A 21,500-nucleotide genomic window follows, 5' to 3' on the forward strand; every position below is an offset into this window, starting at 1 on the left:
GAATTAAGCTTAGCCATTGTTATGCTGTCGACAACTACATATAAGGAAAATACAGCCTCATGAGATAGGAATCTCTTTTGATTATTGGCTTAGGCTAAATAAAAACCACAGGAAGACTAAGAAAGGGGCACAATGTTAAGCTATGAGAGGACCTCTGTCCAAGCCTTCCTCTTTTTCATAATTCATTTCCTCGTGTCCCTGATTTCTTTCTGTGTCCGGTTAACAACAACTTTTGCAGAAGAGTAAAGAATATAGTCTTCAATATGATTGCATCTCAATGTCAAGAAAACAAATATTCCTACCACTGGACCAAGAAGCAATAACATGACAGAGAAAAGACTGAAGCTGTCAACTATTGAATCTTGCTTGGATCCACAATCAACACCCTTTGAACAAGCAGTCAGGAAACGGGGAAATGTATTACACTGGGAAAGTCTGTAATCATGACTTCTCCAAATTATTGAGCAGTAAATAGTCAGTTTGAGAACTAAGATGCATCTGATTCGGGTCATGGTCTTTCTGATCACTTGCTAAGCATCTGAAAGCTTGACAATGAATAAAAATGACAGAAGAACAGTTGATGTCTTTGAGCTATGCTGTTGGAGAAGAATAATGAATCTCCCATGAACTGCCAAAAAAAGCAAACAAATATGTCTTGGAAAAAGTGCAGCGAGAGTGCTCCTGAGAAGCAAAGATGCTGAAGCCTTGCCTCACATTCTTTGGGCATGTTGCTAGAAGGAGCTATTCCTTAGAGAGGGACATCATCTTGAAAAGGTCAACAAAAGAGAGAAATACCCTCAACTAGGTTGACTGGACTCAGTGACTAAAGCAATGGGCTCTAGTGTATCAGGAAGTGTGAAAATGACACAGAATATGTTAGCGTTCAGATCTGTTGTAACCTGGGCCACAAGGGGTTGTACTCGACTCAACACCACTTCACAGCAACAATACTAAGAAAAGCTAAATGTAAATATAATTTTTAAATAACAAAGGCACTCATTCACAATTTTGTCACAGGAAAACCAATAACAATCACTTAAAATGCCAGTTGTTGTTATGTGTCATTGAGTTGCCTGAGATTCACTGAACTACCCTGTGTCAATCTCACTGTTTTCAACACACCTACCCCAGTCCCTGAATCAATCCACCTCATAAAGGGTCTTCCTCTCCTGAGCCGTCCCTCCAACCTCCCAGACATGATGTCCTTCTCCAAGGACTGGTCCCTCCTTGCAACATGTCCAAACTATGTCAGACGAAGCTTCAGAATCTTTGCCTCCAAAGAGCAACCTGGTTTAACCCTCTCTAGGTTGAACCTGTTCGTTTTCTTAGCAATCCATGGTATTCAATACTCTTCTACAGCACTATAGCTTAAAGGCATCAATTCTCCTCCTATATTCCCTAGTCAATGTCCAGCTCTTTGACGCATAGCAAGTGATTGCAAAGATCACGGCCTGTATTAAGCGTTCCTTAGTCTCCAGAGCGACACCATTGCTCTTCAGTACTTTGGAGTGGGTCCTAACAGCAGACTTTGTCACTGCAATATGTCTTTTAATTTCCTGGCTGCTGGTGCCAAGAGTGTTGACTATGGAGCCCTGCAAATTAAAGCTGTTAATAATCTCATTTTCTTCTCTCTCCATCCTGATGCTGCCAAGTGGCCCAGTGGTGAGAATCTTTGTCTTCTTGATATTGAATCTCAATTCATATTGAAGGCTGTAGTCTTTGACCTTCTGCAGCAAGGGCTTTAGGTCCTCCTCAGTTTCAGCAAGCAGGGTTGTGTCATCTGCATAACTCAGACTGTTGATGAATCTTGCACAAATACTGATGCCACACTTCTCATAGAGGCCAGCCTCCCAGATAATCTGTTCTGTACATAGGTTGAAAATGAGACACATCCTTGGCAGACACCCGTCCCAATTTTAAACCATGCACTATTTCCTTGCTCTGTTCTGATGCCTGCCTAACAATGGAAAAGTAACAAACTTTCGTTATGGTACTGTATAGTTGGTACACATGCCAGATGGAGGCTCATATGGTCAGTAAAATACTCTGGGAGGTGAGTCTCTGATGAACTTACTATCATCATTACAGGTGTGTTATCAAACCATTTCAGATGTGTTATCAAAACTCACTGTGCATTTTGGGTGAGTCAACCGAGAGTTGCTGCTGTTAGGCACCACTCACTCAACTACCACGCATAGCAAATCTATAAACATCAAATCAGAATCTTGCCTTACCCTGCCTCATCATCACAATCCAGTTATGGTTAAATCCATTTTGTAGTGACTGTGTCAATCATCTGTTTGAGGAATTTTTTTTAAATGAACCTCAACCATTCTCTGTATGTGCTGTTTTTTATGCTCCAAGTATATGAGACTACGTTTCACAACACATGCTTCTAAGGAGCACTCTGAATGCACTTCCTCCAAGAAAACCTGTGTTCCTTTGGTAGAAATCTAGAGACCACTTGGTCAACTGATTGGAAGAGATCCATATTTGCTCCCATCCCAAAGAAGGGTAACCCCACAGAGTATGGAAAGTATAGGACAATATCATTGACTTCACATGCAAGCAAGAATCTACTGAAGATTATCCAAAAACGACTGGAACAGCACATCAGCAGAGAACTGCCAGAAGTCCAGGCTGGGTTTAGAAGGGGTCATGGTACTAGGGATATTGTAGCTGATGTTAGATGGATCTTAGCTGAAAGCAGGGAATACCAGAGGAATATATATCTGTGTTTCACTGATGATGCCAATGCTGTGTGTTAAACAACTGTGTTGATCATAACAAACTGTGGCTGACTCTGAGAAGAATGGGAATCCCAGAACACTTGATAGTGCTAATGCAAAACCTACACTTGGACCAGAAGGTAGCATCAGAACAGAGAGAGGAAACACTGCATGGTCAAAATTGGGAAGGGCATATGCCAGTGATGCGTCCTATCTCCATGCCTTATGCAGAACATATAATCTGGGAGGCTGGGTTCTAAGAGGAGCAGTGTGGCATCAGGATTGGCAGAAGATCCATCAACAATCTGTGTTATGCAGACAACACAAACCTGCTTGCAGAAACTTAGGAGGACCTGACGTACCTGCTGCAGACGGTCAAGCACTGCAGCCTTCAATATGAACTGAGACTCAATATCAGGAAGACAAAGATTCTCACCACTGGACCAACTGGAAGCATCAGCATGGATGATGAAGAAATTGATATTGTTCACAGTTTTAGTTTGCTTGGCTCCACAGTCAACAGTCTTGGCACCAGCAGCCAGGAAACAAAAAGACATACTGTGATGGGAAAGGCTGCTGTTAGGGACCTCTCCAAAGTACTAAAGAGCAATGGTGTCGCTCTGGAGACTAAGGTGCACCCGATACAGGCCATGATCTTTGCAATCAGTTATTATGCGTCAGAGAGCTGGACAATTACTAGGGAGGATAGAAGGAGAATTGATGCCTTTGAGCCGTGGTGCTGTAGTCGAGTATTGAATATATCACGGATTCCTAAGAAAACAAACAGGTTCATCCTAGAGAGGGTTAAACCGGGCTGCCCCTTGGAGACAAAGATTCTGAGACTTCATCTGACATACTCTGGACATGTTGCAAGGAGGGACCAGTCCTTGGAGAGGGACATCATGCTTGTGAAGGTGGAGGGACAGTGCAGGAGGGGAAGACCCTCTATGAGGTGGACTGATTCAGTGACTGGGGCAAATGGGGTAGATGTGTCGGAGACAGTGATATTGGCATGACAGACAAGGGTTTACGGCTGTTGTACACAGGGCTGCTATGAGTGGCAAGCAACTTGACGACACATAACAACAACAACAATGCTGCATTATCATTAAACATACTTCATTGATCTTCCAAAAACTGATCTTCATCACTGTCCACAAAAAATCATAGCCTACAATGTTGCTATTGTTTATTGTCATCAAATCGAGCACGATTCATAGCGAACCTATGAACAAAAGGCCTGAAGCCTTTCTATATTTTTCTCCAAGTTCACAGTTTTCAGAGCCATGTGGTTTAGGAAGCGGATGCCACTCCTGCTTCCAAACCTGAATCAATCTGGGAGTTCTACCAAACACTGCCCATCCTGAATCAATCTGGGAGTTCTACCAAACACTGCCCATGATGGGTAGCCATTATAGCGTATGGCACACCTATGGCATAGTTGTTCCATTATGACATTTCAAAAGATTCAGTGTCATAGCAAACCCAGATTACCTCCTCACACGAAACTGGCCAGAGTTCCTCCAAAATATAGTAACAAGGGATTAAACTATAATCGTTCTGGGCCGACTTTTAAATATAAGGGCCCCCTAGGAGGTCTTGTGAACTCTAAACAAGAGGCTTAAGTAAAAATAACCAAACAATCCACACAAATCCTAAACCAAAACAAAAACACCATCTTACAGATTCCAGCTGCTCTATTCAACTCCAAAATGGAGACAAGGGCTTTTGTGTTATATATTGTTCTTAAGTGCCATCTAGTACCAACCTTACAAACAAAAGAACCATGGTCCTTCTTCTAAGTTCATAGAATTTCCACAGGCATGTTTAGGAAGTGGAAGCCACTCCTGCTTCCATGCCTGTCATAAGTGAGCTCTACCAAACATTGCCAACCATGTGTAACCAACCATTATGGTATTATGACACACCATTCGGTATCATAGAATCCAAGGTTACCTCAAGTCAGAGAAATAACATTACAGTGCTGTACTACTTAGGAGAATGTTTCTTTTAAAGACAAAAAAAACCCCATGAATATTCAAAGACAGCAAGCCTGCACCCTGCTCTCATTGGTCAAACCCCAAGTGGAAACCCCAAGGAAGTTCTGCTCTGTTTGGAAGAGCTGTGATAAGATGAAGTTGACACAATGGCAATGTGTTATTTATTTTTATTATTACTTTCTTGTAGTTTCTTATTTTTCCTTCAGTGGATGACCCATTCATACATAACAATTTCCTCATAGCATTTTAAATTATTTAATTATATAAAATACTTAAAGATTGCTTTTTATCTAGAATATAAGGCACAATAACATAAAATAAATGCTCTGTGCAGTCCATGTTTAAAACTGTATTTTCTAAATTTATCAGGAAAAATGAATACAAGAATTTTGTGGTTTCTTAAAAAAGAAAAGAAAAGAAAGGTTAAACACAGAAATACTGTATGATTGAGCAATTCTATTCCTAAGTATATACTATAAGGAATTGGAAATAGGGACTCAAACATACTTTCATGAGACTGTTCATAGCAACATTATGCAAAATAGCTAAAAGGCTGGAACAACCTAAGTGATCAACACATCAACAGAGAAACAAAATGTGGTCTAGACATGGAATGTATTCAGTCATAAAAAGAAATTAAGTTATGACTCATGTTACAATACAGGTGAAACTAAAAAACCTGATGCTAAGTGAAGCAAATCAGGCCCTAAATGACAAATACAGTATAATTCTACTTATATTAAATACCTACATTAGGCAAATGCACAGAGATAAAAAAGTTATTAGTTGTTACCTTGGCAAAAGGGGGGGGGGGAAAGGGAGTTATTGCTTTAGTACTAAATATAAATCTGGGATGATGAAAAGCTTTTAGGAATAATTAGTAGAGCTATTGCACAACATGATGAATGTAATGATTACTAATGAATGGGACACAAAAAAAATGGTAAAAATGGCAAATATTTTTATATATATTTTAACACAATAAAAAATTAACATTCTAAAATTATACACATTAATATTTTATTTTAACTAATGTTTTTGCTTATAGAAACAAAAATATACTTAAGCTAAGAGAAATATTAATAAGGAATACTCAATTACTTTTGGTAACAGAGAATTAGGTCATTTAGGAAGAAAAAGGAACTAGACATTGGTCTCATTTTTCACCCACTGAGTCTGGTAGAGAGGGGGAAGACATAGTATGCTAAAATGGGAAGGATGCCTCCCTCCCCCTCAAATCCTTCATAACCTCCTATAGGAACTCCATAAATAACCAGACAAAATCATTCTTGTCTTAAAATGGTCCATATTTCTGGGCCTCCATCAACCTTACAGGCTGTTCCCTGTTTATATTCCTACCTCACTGTTTACTACCTTCACATATGGGTATCCTCCAGGCTTATCATAACGTTCTCAGGAAATGCCTCATTCATCAAACTCTTTGTGGTTTTGCACACATTATTACCTCTTTCAGGAATTCATTTCACTTCTTTATTTTTTATGGACCTGTCTGCAATCCTAATTTTGCTAATTTTATGTTTCTAGCATCTATATTAACAGATTCTATGGAAGATGGTTCCTTGTGTGCGGCAAGTAGTCTGCACTGATTATTAGAGATTGATGGTTCAACCCATCCAATGGAAGCAGAGAAGACAACCTGTTGATTTATTTTGGTAAAGACTGCCGTCAAGAAAATTCTATGGAGCAGTCCTACTCTGTGCCACTTGAGATAATCACAAATCAAAATGTTAGAGGTAAATGGAATGTTATGATATTAAGAGTGCAAACTACATTTTTTTCTACCTCTTAGATTAACAGATTAATAGTGAAAAGATCATCCTTTAGGAAATCTTGTATTGTTGGTTCAGCTGGAGGCTGAAAGTAGTGGATCATTTCTAATCTTGCAATTAAGCCTAGATGTTAATTTTATCTTCTAGGAAACAGGCAATATGTATAGGCCATTCTCATGAAAGAATATATCTTAGGACATGAATTTTGGCACAAAAAAGTTCAATGACAATTATAATTAACTATTTTGTACATTTAAAGGTTTCTAAGTTACTTCTTCAAGCTAACATCTTTGGTCAACAACACTTTAAAAAGATCCTTGAGAGCAAATTTTTCCAATATATCACATCTGCTGATTTCATAACTTTTGATACCACAGATAATGAATGTATATCCAAGTAACAACTGCTCTCTTTTCTCCATCAACCATGTAAATGCTGAGAATTTGTTTTCCTTTGACGCTGAAATACAATCAATATTGAAGGCTGTATTCTTTGATCTTCTGAAGCAAATGATTCAAGTCTTGTTTATTTTCTCTTGGCTACTGGACACCTCAAATCCAATAATGCTTTCTGAGCCTGCTTCCCTGGGTCCCTACGTAGTAGTAGCCACCACAGAAAAGTAGATAGATAAGTAGATAACTAACAACAACACAAAAAGAACCAAAGAAAAACTTACCTTTCAGTAATAACACTGAATACAAATAGATTTAATGAACCAGTTAAGGGAGGGAAAGTAGCAAACTGGATTAAAATACCAACTCATCAATTAGCTGCAAGAAAAATTTGAAAATAAGAATAAACTAAAAATTAAAGGGTGGGATAAAAGATATTAAGCAAATGGCAACAAACTAAATAGTAGTAGTAATATTAATTCTATAGAAAAGACTTCAGGGTAAAACCTGCATGAGACAAAGAAGGACACTATACAAGCCACTATTCACTCTTTACAGGGTCAAAAGAAAGAGATGACATGACCTAAATTATTCTCTATACACCAAATGAAAGAGCTATAAAATACACAAATGTTAACAGATTTGAAGACAGAAACGGACAACACACCACAATAGTACTAGAAGACTTCAATACACTACTCTCAATGAAAGACAACACAACTAGAAAGGAACTCAACAAATACCTATAAGACTTAAAACTATACAATTAACCAATTCGACCTCAAAGACATGTACAGGACAATGCACCCAGCAACAGTTCAACATGCATTTTTCCCCAGTGTACATGAGCAGTCTTTCAGAACAGATCATATGTTAAATCACCAAATAAACCACAATAAATTAAAAAAAAAACCCATGAAAATGTTACAAAGTATCTTCTCAGACCACAATAGTATAAAATTAGAAACCAATAGGAAGAAAATAAGGGGAAAGGGGGAGAACTCATGCTTGTAGAAGCTAAGTAACACTCTGCTTGATCACCACTGGGCAACAAAAAAAAATTACAAGATGAAATTAAAATGTTTCTTGAAACAAAGGAGAATGAGACCACCACATACCAAAACCTCTGGGATAGAGAAAAAGTCACTGTGGTATTAAGGGTTTACTGTTCAAAATGGCTTCCCAACCCATTTTCTGACTTTACCATCTGGATGGAAGGGAAAGTGTGAACAAGGTGTGTTAGCCATTCCACAAGGAGAATGGTTACTCTCGCTAATCCACAAGGGGATTAGCTAGTCTCATCATTAAATTGAGTGAATCCAGCAGCAGACTTGGAGAGTGTCACCAAGAGCAAAGAAGCAGCAGGCATGTAATGTACACACTTCAGGGCCAGAGACTCTTGCACCAGCCAGACCTACAGAAGCAGTAGCCATGGCTGAAGCAGAGAATCAAAGACCTAACATTAGACAGAGGTGACCTGGGACTGCTACCACACCGTGAACTAGAGCTGGAAGCCTTTGCCCACATTTGTTGGAGGACTTGAGGAGAAGGCAGACAGGAGAAGAGCCATAACTGGCAGAATACTTAGTAACACTGGCCTAAAGGCACAAAGCTCAAGGCTGAGAGGCCTGTAAGCACAATATGGAAGCTATCCTGACTTGCTGGTTATCTCAATTACAGCCTTTTGACTTTCCTTATATGTTTGATGTATGAGCTATTGCATCAGATTTTGGACTTAGTAAAGCAGTGAAGACTGGTGTTGGAATTAGTAAAAAGAGGTGTGGGAGACAAGGCTGACCTCAAGGAAACTGGTTTCCTCTTGCTGGTGGTGTTGATGAAACAGTTCCCCTTTGTGATGATTGATGGTAAAGGTCAAACCTGATCTCCTCACGGCTCTTGTTCTTTTTACAGTAGTACTCAGAGATCAAGAGCTCCCTAATCACACAATGGGTTACATACTGGGCTACTAAGTAAAAGGTCAGCAGTTCAAATCCACCAGCCATTCAAAGAGAAGAGACTGGACTCCATGAGGAGAAATGTGGCACCAGGATTGGCGGAAGACTCATCAACTATCTGCATTATGCAAATGATACAACCCTGCTTGCTGAAACTGAGGAGGATCTGAAGCACTTGTTCCAGAAGGTCAAGGACTGCAGCCTTCAATACAGACTGAAGCTCAGTATCAAGGGAAAAAAAAAAGATTCTCACCACTGGGCCAATTGGCAATATCATGATGGATGGTGAAGAGACTGAGATTATAAACAGCTTTAGTTAGTTTGGCTCCACAATTATTACTCTTGGTACCAGCAGCCAGGAATTTAAATGACTAAAAAGTCTTGGGAAAGTCTGTTGTCAGAGACCTCTCCAAAGTACTGAAGAGCAATGATGTCAGTCTGGAGACCAAGGTGCACCTGCTACAGACCATAGTCTTTACAATCACTTGCTATGAATCAGAGAGCTGGACTATGACTAGGGATGATAGAAGGAGAATTGATGCCTTTGAGGTGTGGTGTTGGAGAAGAGTATTGAATATATCATGGACTGCTAAGAGAACAAACAGGTTCATCCTAGAGAGGGTAAAACCAGGTTACTCCTTATAGGCAAGAATTCTGAAGCATTGCTGGACATACTTTGCACATGTTACAAGGGGGGGACCAGTCTTTGAAAAGGGATGTCATGCTTGGGAGGATGGAGGGAACAGTGTAGGAGAGGAAGACCCTCGATGAGATGGACTGATTCAGTGACTCGGGTAATGGGTGTAGGAGTGTCAGAGACAATAAGAATGTCACAGAATAGAGCAGAGTTTAGGGCTGTTGTAGCACTGAGTCGCAGGCAACTCAATGGCACATAACAACAACAACAACAACTCTGAGATCAATTTATAGAAACAAACACATCAAAAGTAAAGAACTAAAATCAACTAACCAAATATGTCAAGTAAATGCAAAAGGAACAGCAAACAAATCTCACAATTCTAGGAAAAAAAGGAAATTATGGAGAACAGAAATAAATGGAATAGAAAAAATAGAAAAAACAACAGAAACTATCAACAAGATTCTTAGAACAAGGTTCATAGACAGGGTCAACCAACAACTCACTGGCAACCTAACAAGGAAAAGATAAAACAGACACAATTCCAGTAAGAAATTAAATGAGTGTCATCAACAGAATCAATGGAAATGAAAGTATAATAATGTAATATTATTATAGCTATATTACAAGTAAGACGCTACACCACAATCCCAAAACTATGCAGTTCAAATCTACCAGCTGCTCCATGGGAGAAAGATGAGTAATTACCTCCCCTAAGACTTACTGCCTCTGAAAACAAGGGTCTCCTATGGGTTAGTTCTGACTCAAAAATAACAACACACAAACCACCGACAAACTTAAAAATCTAGAAAAAATGGAAAATTTCTGGAAACTCACACCCTACCCAAAGAAACACAGACTGAAATCAAACACATGAACAGACCTATCACAACGGAAGAAATTGAGCATGTCATACGAAAATTCCCAACAGCATACAACAAAAAGATGTGGTTTGTATTACAAGGGTGAATTTTATCAAACATTCAGAGAAGAACTATCACCAAGTCTACTTAAATTATTTCAGAAAATAGAAAAGGAACAAGCCTAGACCCATTCTACAAAGCAAGCTTAACCCTAACTGCAAAGCCTGGCAAACATAGAACCAAAATAGAAAGCTATAAACCAATATACCTTAGGAACATAGTCACAAAAATCCTTAACAAAATGCAGATTAATAAAATTCAACAGCATATCAAAAGAATACTACATCATGACAAATTTAGATTCCTAACAGGCATACAAGGATGGTTCCACATGAGAAAAGCAATCAGTGCAATCCACCACACCAATAAAAGAGAGAACAAGCATCATAAGATCACCTCAACCGATGCAGAGAAGACTTCTGGCTTAATGCAACACCCCTTTCTGACAGAAAGCTCAAGAAAATAGGAACAGAGGGGAATTTCCTTAACATAATTAAGAGCATAAATGCTAAACCAATAGCCAGTGTCATCCTGAACAGAGACTGAAACCATTCCCCTGAAAATAGGCACAAAGCAAGGATATCCACTATTATGATCCTATTCAAGACTGCATTATTGCTCCTAACAAGAGCAATAAGGCAAGAGAGTAAGAGGTATCCAAATTGGTAAATGAAGATAAATGTATTTTTATATGCAGATGATATAATAATGTACATAAAAAACTTTTATGACTCAGCAAGAAAACTGTTGGCCCTAGTAGACAAACTCAGCAAAGTGGCAGGATGCAACATATAAAGATCAACTGCTGCTGTTGTTATGTGACATCGAGTCACCTGCAACTCATAGTGATCCTATGTACAACAGCCCTAAACTCTGCTGTCCTGTGCCAATCACACCATCTCTGATACACCCATCCCAATTACCCCAGTCACTGAATCAATCCACCTCATAGAGGGCCTTCCCCTCCTGCACTGTCCCTCCACCCTACCAAGCATGATGTCCCTCTCCAAGGACCTGTTCCTCCTTACAACACGTCCAAAGTATGTTAGACGGAGCCTCAGAATACTTGCCTCTCTCCAGGATGGATCTGTTTGTTTTCCTAGCAGTCCATGGTACCCTCAATACTCCAGCATCACAGCTCAAAGGGATCAATTCTCCTTCAATCATCCCTAGTCACTGTCCAACTCTCTGACGCATAACAAGTGATTGCAAAGACCATGGCCTGTATCAGACGCACCTTAGTCTCCAGAGAGACACCACTGCTCTTCAATAATTTGGAAAGGTCCCTAATAGCAGACTTTCCCATCGCAATACGTCTTTTAATTTCCTGCCTCCTGGTGCCAAGAGTATTGACCGTGGAGCCAAGCAAACTAAAGCTGTGAACAATCTCAATCTCTTCATCATCCAGACTGATGTTGCCAATTGGTCCACTGGTGAGAATCTGTCTTCTTGACATTGAGTCTCAATTTCTCTAAATTAGTAGAGACAACACAAAGAAGGAAAACATTGCCAATTACAATGCTACAAGATAAAATACTTGGTTTATAAATAATAAATTTAACTAGAGACACCAAAAAAACCTATTAATAAAAATTACAAAATACTAGTACAAGAAACAAAGAGAGGCTTAGACTTGTCCATGGATAGGAAGACTCAGCATTATGAAAATGAAAATTCTACCAAAAGCAATGTAAAGAGTCAATGCAACCCCAACACAGATGTTGATGGCATTCTTCAAGGAAATGGAAAAGTCAATTTCCAAGTTTATGTGAAAAGGAAAGAAATCCCAAATCAGCAAACTTCTACTGAAAAAGAAAAACAATGTATGAAGCATCTCTCTCCTTGATCAAAAAACCTACTAAACACAGCTATAGTAATCAAATCATTATGGTGCTAGTACAGCTAGTACATGCAGACAAATGGAATAGAATTGAGAACATAGAAATCACTCCATCCATAGTCAGTTCATCTTTGCCAAGGAGACATCTTTTACATGGGGAAACAGAAGCCTCTTAAACAAATGGTGATGCCAAAACCAGGTGTCTTACTGGCAGAAAACCAAACAAGATTCACATTTCACACCATATACAAAAACAAATTCAAGGGAGATCAGTGACCTATACATAAAACGAAAAATTATAAAGATCATCAGAGAAAAAAATAGGAACAAATTTAGAAGCCCTACTCAATAGGATAAATAGACTTTCAAACACAACAAAAGAAATGCACAACCAAGAGAGGATAAAATAAATAAATGAGACCTTTTAAAAGTAAAATCTTGACCACTGTAGGAGCTTAGTTCGGCCATGGAGTCGGAAAGAGAAGCGCCAATGTCCAGAAACCTTGATGCGCAGCCACCGAGGGACTAGAAGTGCCAGACTTCAAAGGAGGAGGAGGAGGAGCAGGAGGGAGGCGCGGTGCCGGGAGTGGCTACTGAAGGCGCGCAGGCGGAAGGCGCCAGTGCAGACGGGCTTTGGGAACTACAGGTGGAGCCAGCCGAGCGGAGGCTGGAGTGCTGCCGCTGCAGCCATCCTCAGAAAGTGTGTTTATGTCCATTTCTACCAATGCATCCTCTATACATCTCTACTCACTTGTACATAATTCAACATCCAGCAGAGGAAAGCAAAGTGTTTCGGACAGTCCCTCTACTAGCAGCATGCCTCCCTCAGGGGAAATGTAAAGTCAAGATTGGCCGTCGCTTCAGTGAAGAAAGGGACCCTGAACTTTCAGCTGTTTGTCGAAACTCTGGTACATCAATATTATCCCCAGGGCCAGAAGCTGCTAACTTGGAAGACTTTATATTAGAATCTTCTATTTCACCTTCCGCAATCATCATAATTGATGGAACATGGAGCCAAGCTAAGGTTATCTTCCATAAAAATTCCTTATTCAGACTTCCTAAACAGGTGCAATTAAAACCTAATGTTCCTAGTCAATATGTAATTCGAATGGAGCCAACTAGTAGTTGCCTATCAACACTGGAGTGTGCAGCCATTGCTCTTTCCCTCATAGAGAAAAATCTGTCCATACTAGAGATTTTTGTTTTGATCTCTTCAAGCTTTATGCTCCTTCCAGCTTCAACATGGTGCTCAGATTCACCCCAGCAAGGAATATCTTCTCAAAAATGGATTATATCTTAAGCCCATGCCAAAGAACAAATGCAAACTCAGGAAAATGGAACTACTGATGAACAGTGTTAAAATTTAGAATTGTTCTTATGGTGCTAGTTTACCGATCATCTTTAACTGGCAGTATCACATTAGATTTTCGTGTAATTTGACTATCTGCATTTTTATAGGAAGAATGAGAATTGCGTGGTTATTTTTCTCAGGAGGGATTGTACAAAATAGCTATAAAAAGGAAAGCAAAATTTCACTGACTTGTGAAAAGCAAAATTTTATACTCTTTTTTTAAAAATACCCTTTGAATACTGTTTTTTAAATCTGTAATTTAAAATTTAGTTGAGCTGGGTTAGAAGTCATTGTTTACAAAGCAAAAAGGAATTATTTTGCCTAGCTGGACAAGATTGTTTCCACTAATGTTTGTTGGTATTTAGATATGAGCCTATAAAAGAGGATACACCTACATAAACTGCAATTTTAGTCATGATTTGAAATTAGTAAGAAAAGAGTAGAATTATAATTAAGTGGTTTAGATCTAATTTTTTCATTTTAATACAATAGTGATATAAGGAAACTATTCTTTAGGGGATAAAATTTAACTTGGATAACTTGATTTCTTTTCTAATTAATGAGTATAATTTTGAACTAGATAATTACCTGTCTCAAATATATTAGGCATATTATCAGGTGGGCCCAGTCCCTAGAAAAAGACATCATGCTTGGTAAAAGTCAACAAAAAGTAGGAAACCCCTCAGTACTATGACTTGAAACAAAACCAGACTGTGTTTTGTTACGTTGTTTTCCTATGAGTCTTAAAAACTCAATAATACCTAACCATAACAATTTCTAAGTAATATCCATTATTGTTTCTACTAGATCTAGATAGGTTTTTGTTTTTTAGAATTTATTGAGAAAAGTTATTGCCCTCTATTACATAACCAGTTTAATTGACATTCTAGTATATGAGTGACTAAAGAAAAGTCTTTAATTTTGAGAATATATTTCTGTAATGGTAATAAGGGTATTTAGGTGTGTTTTCTTTATAATTGGCAAAAACTCAATTTGAAAGAACAGATACTTCTGGTTGGGCAAATACTCATTGACTATTTGTATAAAGACATGCATGCACTATATATTTATATTTAACTTAGATCTACTGAAATTATGCACACAGTCTGGCAATAAGAGCTCTCTTTGTTTTGTTCTTTCTTTGTAAATTTTACAATTTCCAACATCCAGTCATAACCGTAAAGGTCAAAACATGCAATTTAAGGATGCAACCTTATAATATTTTGTGTGTGTAAATATTACATAAGCATTCACAAATAATTATTTCTCAGTTTTGATACACACTTATCTGTTTATTGTTGATTTGGATTCACTTATTAAAAAATGCAATGCTGGCTACCATTGGAATAATAATTAATATTTTGGGAAACTAAGCAGTAAGTATTTTTAAATATTAAATGAAAGTTAAGTTTCTATCTTAGAATCTTTCTATTCTAATACCTTTTTTCAACTTTAACATAAGTTAATACATGTATAATCTAAAATACTCAATACTGAATGATTTTCTGGATGTAATACTATCTTCTACATGCCTCTGGAAACTCTATAAACTTTGATAAATGTTGATGGTTATAAAAAAAAAAAAGGTAAAATCTTGCATGATCAAAAAACTTTTACAAAGAAAGTCCACAGATTGGAGAAAAATATTAGCAATAATATATCTGATAAGGTACTCATATGCAAAATTTATAGAATACTCCATTACCTCCAAAAGAAAAAAGTAAACCACTCAATTAGAAAATGGACAGAATATATGAAAAGAGATATTCACATATTCAACAAAATTATGAAAAAAGCTCAAGATAAGATTTAAATCAAAATAACAATCAGCATCTCACCCTAAAGATAAAATCAAAGTTCAACAGGACAACAAACGTTGACAAGGATGTGGAGAGAATGAAATGCTCATGTATTACTAGTGGGAATGTAAAATGATACAACCACTATGGTAGTTAGTTTGGTATTTCCTCAAAAAATTGAAAATAGAATTAACACCTTACTCAGGGATTCCACTACTGGAAATGTACCTGAAAAAAAATCATAGCTGTGACGCATGCTTACTTCAGTAATTCTGACAATAGCAAATGACTAATTAGGGAAACTATGGTACATTCACACAATGGAGTATTACCCAGCACTGAAAAACAATGAAGAACTCAAGAAAAACTAAACAATATGGATGAGTCTAGAGGACATTACGCTGCCTGAAATAAACCAGTTCTGAATACACAAATACTGTGATGCCACTGGATGCTCCTAACATTATGTGTATCACAATTAACATTCTGAAACAGCACATACACACTATAGTTTGAATGAGAAAAAGGGGAGGAAGAAAACAAAAAATGCATACACATCAGTGAACAAAAACCAATTTCTTTGCAAATTTTCATTCAAATCAGATTTAAAAAAATAACAGGAGATCAATCAAGGCAAAAATCTATTTTAAATTTTATTTTATTAATTTTAATGAACATTTACAGCGATTTTAGATTTCCATTCATTTATTCATTGTTGCACTTTCCTCCCTGCCCACCCTTCTCCCCCAGTTCACTCCCCTCTTTGAAAAGTAAAAGAAAAATTCCTTCATTGGTTCTGACTTACCTATCAGTCGCAGTGCCGTCTGTGTAAGAGCAAGCATACCAGAGTTCAGCAGGAGATTCAGATTGTTTGCACCATGCTGGAGGGTCAACATGCTAAGCATCACCAGGAGAAAGCGAGCTTGTGGGATCGTCCCCAGGCTTGGTCCTGATGGGTTCTCATTAGTAATGGTTTGCAGGGGAACAGGCTGAATACCTAAAAAAAACTGGCACTCACATAAATTTCTTGTGCAGAGATAAAAGAATACACAATGAAGAAAGAATTAACAATGCTTTCTTTTTCATCAGATCTCCACAGAGTGAGGATATCAAGCAGCTCTGAAGTGACATATGTCCCACCACCTTCATTCCACAAACAGACATCTACCTCTTATCTACCTACCTACCTACCTACCTTTCTATCTTTTAGTACACTGATCTAAATATCCTCTTATTATAACTGACATTCTATTAATTTCATTTCAAATGTAACACACAGTTTACCTTCCCTCTACAAAATCAAATCTATCATTTCTCAGTAGATGTTCAAACAACTTCAGAAGCAAATATTAACAGAGAATATGGACATTCTGAAATGCATGGTATAAGTGACACATCAAAATGTTAAAATATAATGGTTTTACTTAAAATTTTTTAAAATTTTTACTTAAAATCTAACATTTTTTAAACTGTGTATCTGCCTATATTGTTTAGAACCTGAATAAATAAAAAGATGTGTCTATTAGGATTCTAATACTTAGTAACTTAATAAAAGCTAAAAAAAGGTAGCTCTTGCAAGTTTTCCTAATTTATTTATATGAGTCCAATTATTGAATCATGATGATATGAATGTTGTGATTACATCAATTTCAATATTGCCTTTTAAATACCAGGCTTTGTTCTTCCCTTTTTTTCCCAAATAAAAAAGAAAGAAATACTCACCAAGGTCTTTAAATCTGGTATTTGCATCCATCAAAACATTCCGAATATTTTGAACAGCCCAGGCATATAGTTTGCCAAAAGTAACTTCCAGCAGCATTCGATTGAAAGGTGGTATGAGATTTACATCCTTCAAACAATCAGTAAGGGGCTCCCTTTTAAAGATAAATAATTTTAATAGAGAACAGTATCAAAATTTGAAGTTTAATGAAACTAACTTTTCTGGTCTGGTTCCCTTATAAAAATAATGTTATAAAGTTTTACCCTATGTTGATCCCCTCAGGAATAAGTCTTTGCCATCCACAAAAGACAGCATACTGCACAGACGGAAGTAAGAAATTTTTGGCTGCCAGTTTCAAAATTGTATCTATCCCTTCCAGACGAACCTCTGCTCTCTCCAACTGCAAAATATTAAACACAAGCTCAAGCGATGGGCATATTATGCCACGCAGAGAAACATGTTCTCAACAAAGTTTACCTGTTTTAATAAACATTTTCTCATTTTTTCCACATCCACTGGTTCTTCTTTAAGGGCAAATTCAGTGATTGTATTAAGAAGTGCAGATTGTGGATAAAGATCCTGTACATTTTGCTTAAGCCATTTATATTTATGGACACCTGTAACTGTACTCAGTAGTGGTTGCCATTTATCCTAACAACAGTGAAAAAAATTTCACCATTAGTTATGAAATAGTCACTTGAATGAAACACAGAATGAAACTTGAATGAAAATGCCTCTGGATTTAAACTGGCAAACTAATTTCAATCAACTAATACAGTAAATTAGGGTGCTCTGGAGACTCAGAGGAAAGGAATTTCCACTGACAACACAAAGGTACATAGTCTTAATTCACCAGCTGCTCTGGGGAATAAACATGGACAATCTCCTCCCACGCTTACTAATGAATTTATAATGTGTGGTTAAGCATTCACTTGCTAACCAAGAGGTCAGTTGTTGGAATCCACCAGCATCTCTGTGGGAGATTCTGCACTCTGGTTCTGTAAAGATCTACAAGTCTCAGCAACTGGACAGGACATTGTACTCTGTCCTGCAGGTAACTGTGAGTCAGGATCTTCTCAAAGCCAATGGTTTTGGTTTGAGGTAGGATTTTTTTGAGGGGTTTGGGGATGAAGAGCAAGGGACTAAGGTATCCAATATACTTTGGAAAAGCTAACCTGGTGTACAGTGTTGGTAAGGAAGGATATATTCAATGGTGAATCAGTAATAATATATTACTGAAAATAAAAGGAAGCATCTTACCACCATACTACAACCCTGAGCATCAATGTTGCCCAATTACCCACATTTTTTATAAAAATTCACTATGTTCTCTACACTATAGATTCCTTTGCTATATACTGTATTGTTAGTTAAATGGTTTGAAAATTAGAGACAGTATTTTACCTTTGGAGATTTAACTGTAACAGGTCTTCTGTCCACATTTACAGGACTGGTATCTAAAACACAAGCTTCATCTAAATCACTCTCTTCATTTCCATTTTTTTCTTCATTAGTAGAGTCTGGCTTTTTAGGAACTGTATTTTAAAAGACATTTATTTTAATAAAAATAATCTACTTACACTTAAAATCACAAAATTACAGAGATGAAAAACAGATGGCAGGTTACTAGAGATGAGGATCTGGGAGTCAAGGAGTTGGGAATGACTACAAAGGGGTAAACTTTAGGGTGATGGATTATACATGCATGTAATTGTGATGGCTGTTACATATGTGGTACATGTTACACATGTAACATAAAACAGACACAATGGCAGCAAGAGTAATTTAAGTATACTTTAATTTTAGAAATACAGCTACAGTTAGAACAGTAAAAGTAAATAGTTTGCAATTTTTTATCTTTTATCATACCTCTCTTTTTTCTTCGTTCTCTAATTAACTTCTGCACTATCCTCCTCCAACGGGGCAAAGAACTTAATAACTTAAACTTTGATATTATGGAGAGGTCACTACAAACTGCAGGTCTCAATTCATTAAAAAGGAATCTCAAACGTTCAATAACAGGAGCACAGACTTCCTTGTATGAACGGCCTTGCTCCTGGTGAGTCTGCAAAGTTAAGTAAGAAAAGACAATTTTTTAACAATTAGTTTAAAAAACTGTCTGGATTGCATTAGGAAAGGCTGAAAATCTATTTACCTTAATTAGTGAGCATTTTGCTTGGTAGACAACTCTACAAACATCCACTACTGATTTAGGTAATGTCCTATGTTTTACTTGCTCAATACCAAGTGTATTTGTATGAACTAAAGATAATGCCACATGACCTGTATACAAAAGACATTTAAAAAAGAGAGAGGTAAAAGAAGGATAATGATGATGATGATGTATCACTAGAGCCCAACACTACATAAATAGACTGAAACTTGACATCAGACCTAAATCCTCATGTTTTAAGAGGCAACACAGTAACAAGCGACCAACTTCTTCCACAGGATGCTCAGGAGGAAATGTGATTGGTGTGGTCAAGTGACACTGCTTACAGTACCTTTCTATTTGACACAGAAAGTCCTGCAAAGGAAGAGGAAAGAGGTTATGTCAGGGCAATCTTCATACCAACAAAATCCAAACTGGTCACAGCTTTTAAAGTACTTGTAAATCAGTACTGGGTCTAAAATGCTGCCTGTATACTGAGTTACACATACCAGCATCTCACCTAAAAACTATTCTTCATAATGACACATGAAACCAAGTCTGGACTAAGTTAATAATAAAGATCAGAAAAGAATGCACATGTTAAGTAATGAGATAAACACAATGACAATCAGTAAGATTCCTCAGCAGGTGGTTTGGTAGGTCAAAGTTGTTCTGTGACTGACCCTCAGAAGCAAGCTCACCTTGACAGTGTGGTCCTGCATGTTGTTGTCAGCAATGGCCTGCAGAAAAGCCTGGGAATGGTCACCCAATGGCCATCTGTAGTTACAGAGTCGTGATTTGCTAGCAGGAGTGCCACCAGGAGAGCTGCAGTGGTCTTCATCCTTCTCCTCATTGTAGCTATAGTGGATCTGACTGGTTTGCAGGCCTCCAGAGAAGACAGATGACTGGAGCCACTCTGGATAATGTTGAGCACACAGTACAGAAGGCAGAGTACATTGATTAAACATACACAAATACTAAGAGGAAAAAAGATGCTGAATAAATACTTAAAAGGTAAAACTTAGCATCTTTTACATAAAATTTATATATAATTATTTACACAGGATCGAACTGTAGTTCCTATATATATGTGAAGCCAGTACTCAACACAGTAAATCTGTGAAAGAGCTTGGTTTGCCCAAGTCTCATATGTTTTTCACCTTTGACAGGGTTCAGGCTTAACACTTTATCACTCATTTTAGGAAAAATATTTTGAGTTTTCCTTCTCTGATAGGTCTGTCTTGTACCAGTTACAACTTTCACACACTTTACTGTACTTTCCTTTCAATATTTTCTAGATAACATCCATGGAGCCATTTTTGTTCTGCAGGCATCATGTGAAGATGGGATTATCTATGCATTCTAAAAAAGATGTTAGCCCAAAAAGCAACAATTATACAACTAATCACTAAATCTCAAATGAAATAACTATATGCAATCAGTACCAAAAGTTATGATTATGTGTACAGAAGAAAAGGACTGAACTAGTTTATGATCAAAAAAAGATTCTCCATGGAAAGAACAACTAAGACAAAAATGTACAGCATCCAGCAAGGGAATGTCATATATGAAGGGATGGTTGTTACTGATGTTGTGCACTATCGAGTCAGAACCGACTCATAGCTGACCCTCCAGAGGGTGTTCAGGGGCAGTGACTTGCACACGAGGAGATAGTCCACCCGTATCCTGCTGAAAGGATTAGAATAGAAAAACATCCCAAGAGAAAAGCATCACAAGAGATGACTACTTATACAAAGAGCATCTGTAAGGAAAGAATAGAGTGGATTTAATAGCATGTAATTTTTCCTAAGGGATGACTCACTCATTACTGACATGGTGATCCAACAAATGATGAAAAGATTTACATGTTAAACATAGAATAGGTCAAACCAGACAAGAAAATGCCACTTAGAAGGTCAACTAGGAATAATGACTGCAACAGTTTGCAATAAATAGAGGGGAAACTCACCAAATACAAGACATCAATGTTTTACCCATCAAATCACTCTTGTAAAACTCCCAACAATCAAATGTGGGATACACTGTTTTTTCCTTGAGAATTTCTATTTGCCAATTCAATCTGCCACATTTATTCTTAGAAAACATGTATCTGATCACAACCCACTGTGGTTCTAAATAGAACACCAGGGTTTTCATGCCCGTCATTCAAAATCACAGTTCACCTACTCTCTTTTACAAAAAGACCTACTTG

General features: G+C 37.5%; 1 protein-coding gene and 1 pseudogene across 1 annotated transcript in view; one reads left to right on the forward strand and one right to left on the reverse strand.

The window, feature by feature from the left end:
- Positions 1–21,500, reverse strand: part of HERC2 (HECT and RLD domain containing E3 ubiquitin protein ligase 2) — a 439,756-nt gene that overhangs the window by 251,623 nt on the left and 166,633 nt on the right. The window contains exons 26-34 of the mRNA XM_006898588.1: positions 19,990–20,204; positions 19,531–19,663; positions 19,292–19,419; positions 19,006–19,201; positions 18,541–18,671; positions 17,614–17,787; positions 17,400–17,536; positions 17,139–17,290; positions 16,222–16,413 (exon numbers count right to left, since the gene is read on the reverse strand). Coding sequence (XP_006898650.1) covers positions 16,222–16,413; positions 17,139–17,290; positions 17,400–17,536; positions 17,614–17,787; positions 18,541–18,671; positions 19,006–19,201; positions 19,292–19,419; positions 19,531–19,663; positions 19,990–20,204 — 1,458 coding nt within the window. The remainder of the gene's footprint in view (positions 1–16,221; positions 16,414–17,138; positions 17,291–17,399; positions 17,537–17,613; positions 17,788–18,540; positions 18,672–19,005; positions 19,202–19,291; positions 19,420–19,530; positions 19,664–19,989; positions 20,205–21,500) is intronic.
- LOC102850533 lies at positions 12,733–13,633 on the forward strand (annotated as a pseudogene).

This window comes from Elephantulus edwardii, unplaced genomic scaffold (assembly GCF_000299155.1).
Source record: "Elephantulus edwardii isolate Elephantulus edwardi_28Jun2011 unplaced genomic scaffold, EleEdw1.0 scaffold00234, whole genome shotgun sequence".
Classification (NCBI taxonomy): Eukaryota; Metazoa; Chordata; class Mammalia; order Macroscelidea; family Macroscelididae; genus Elephantulus; species Elephantulus edwardii.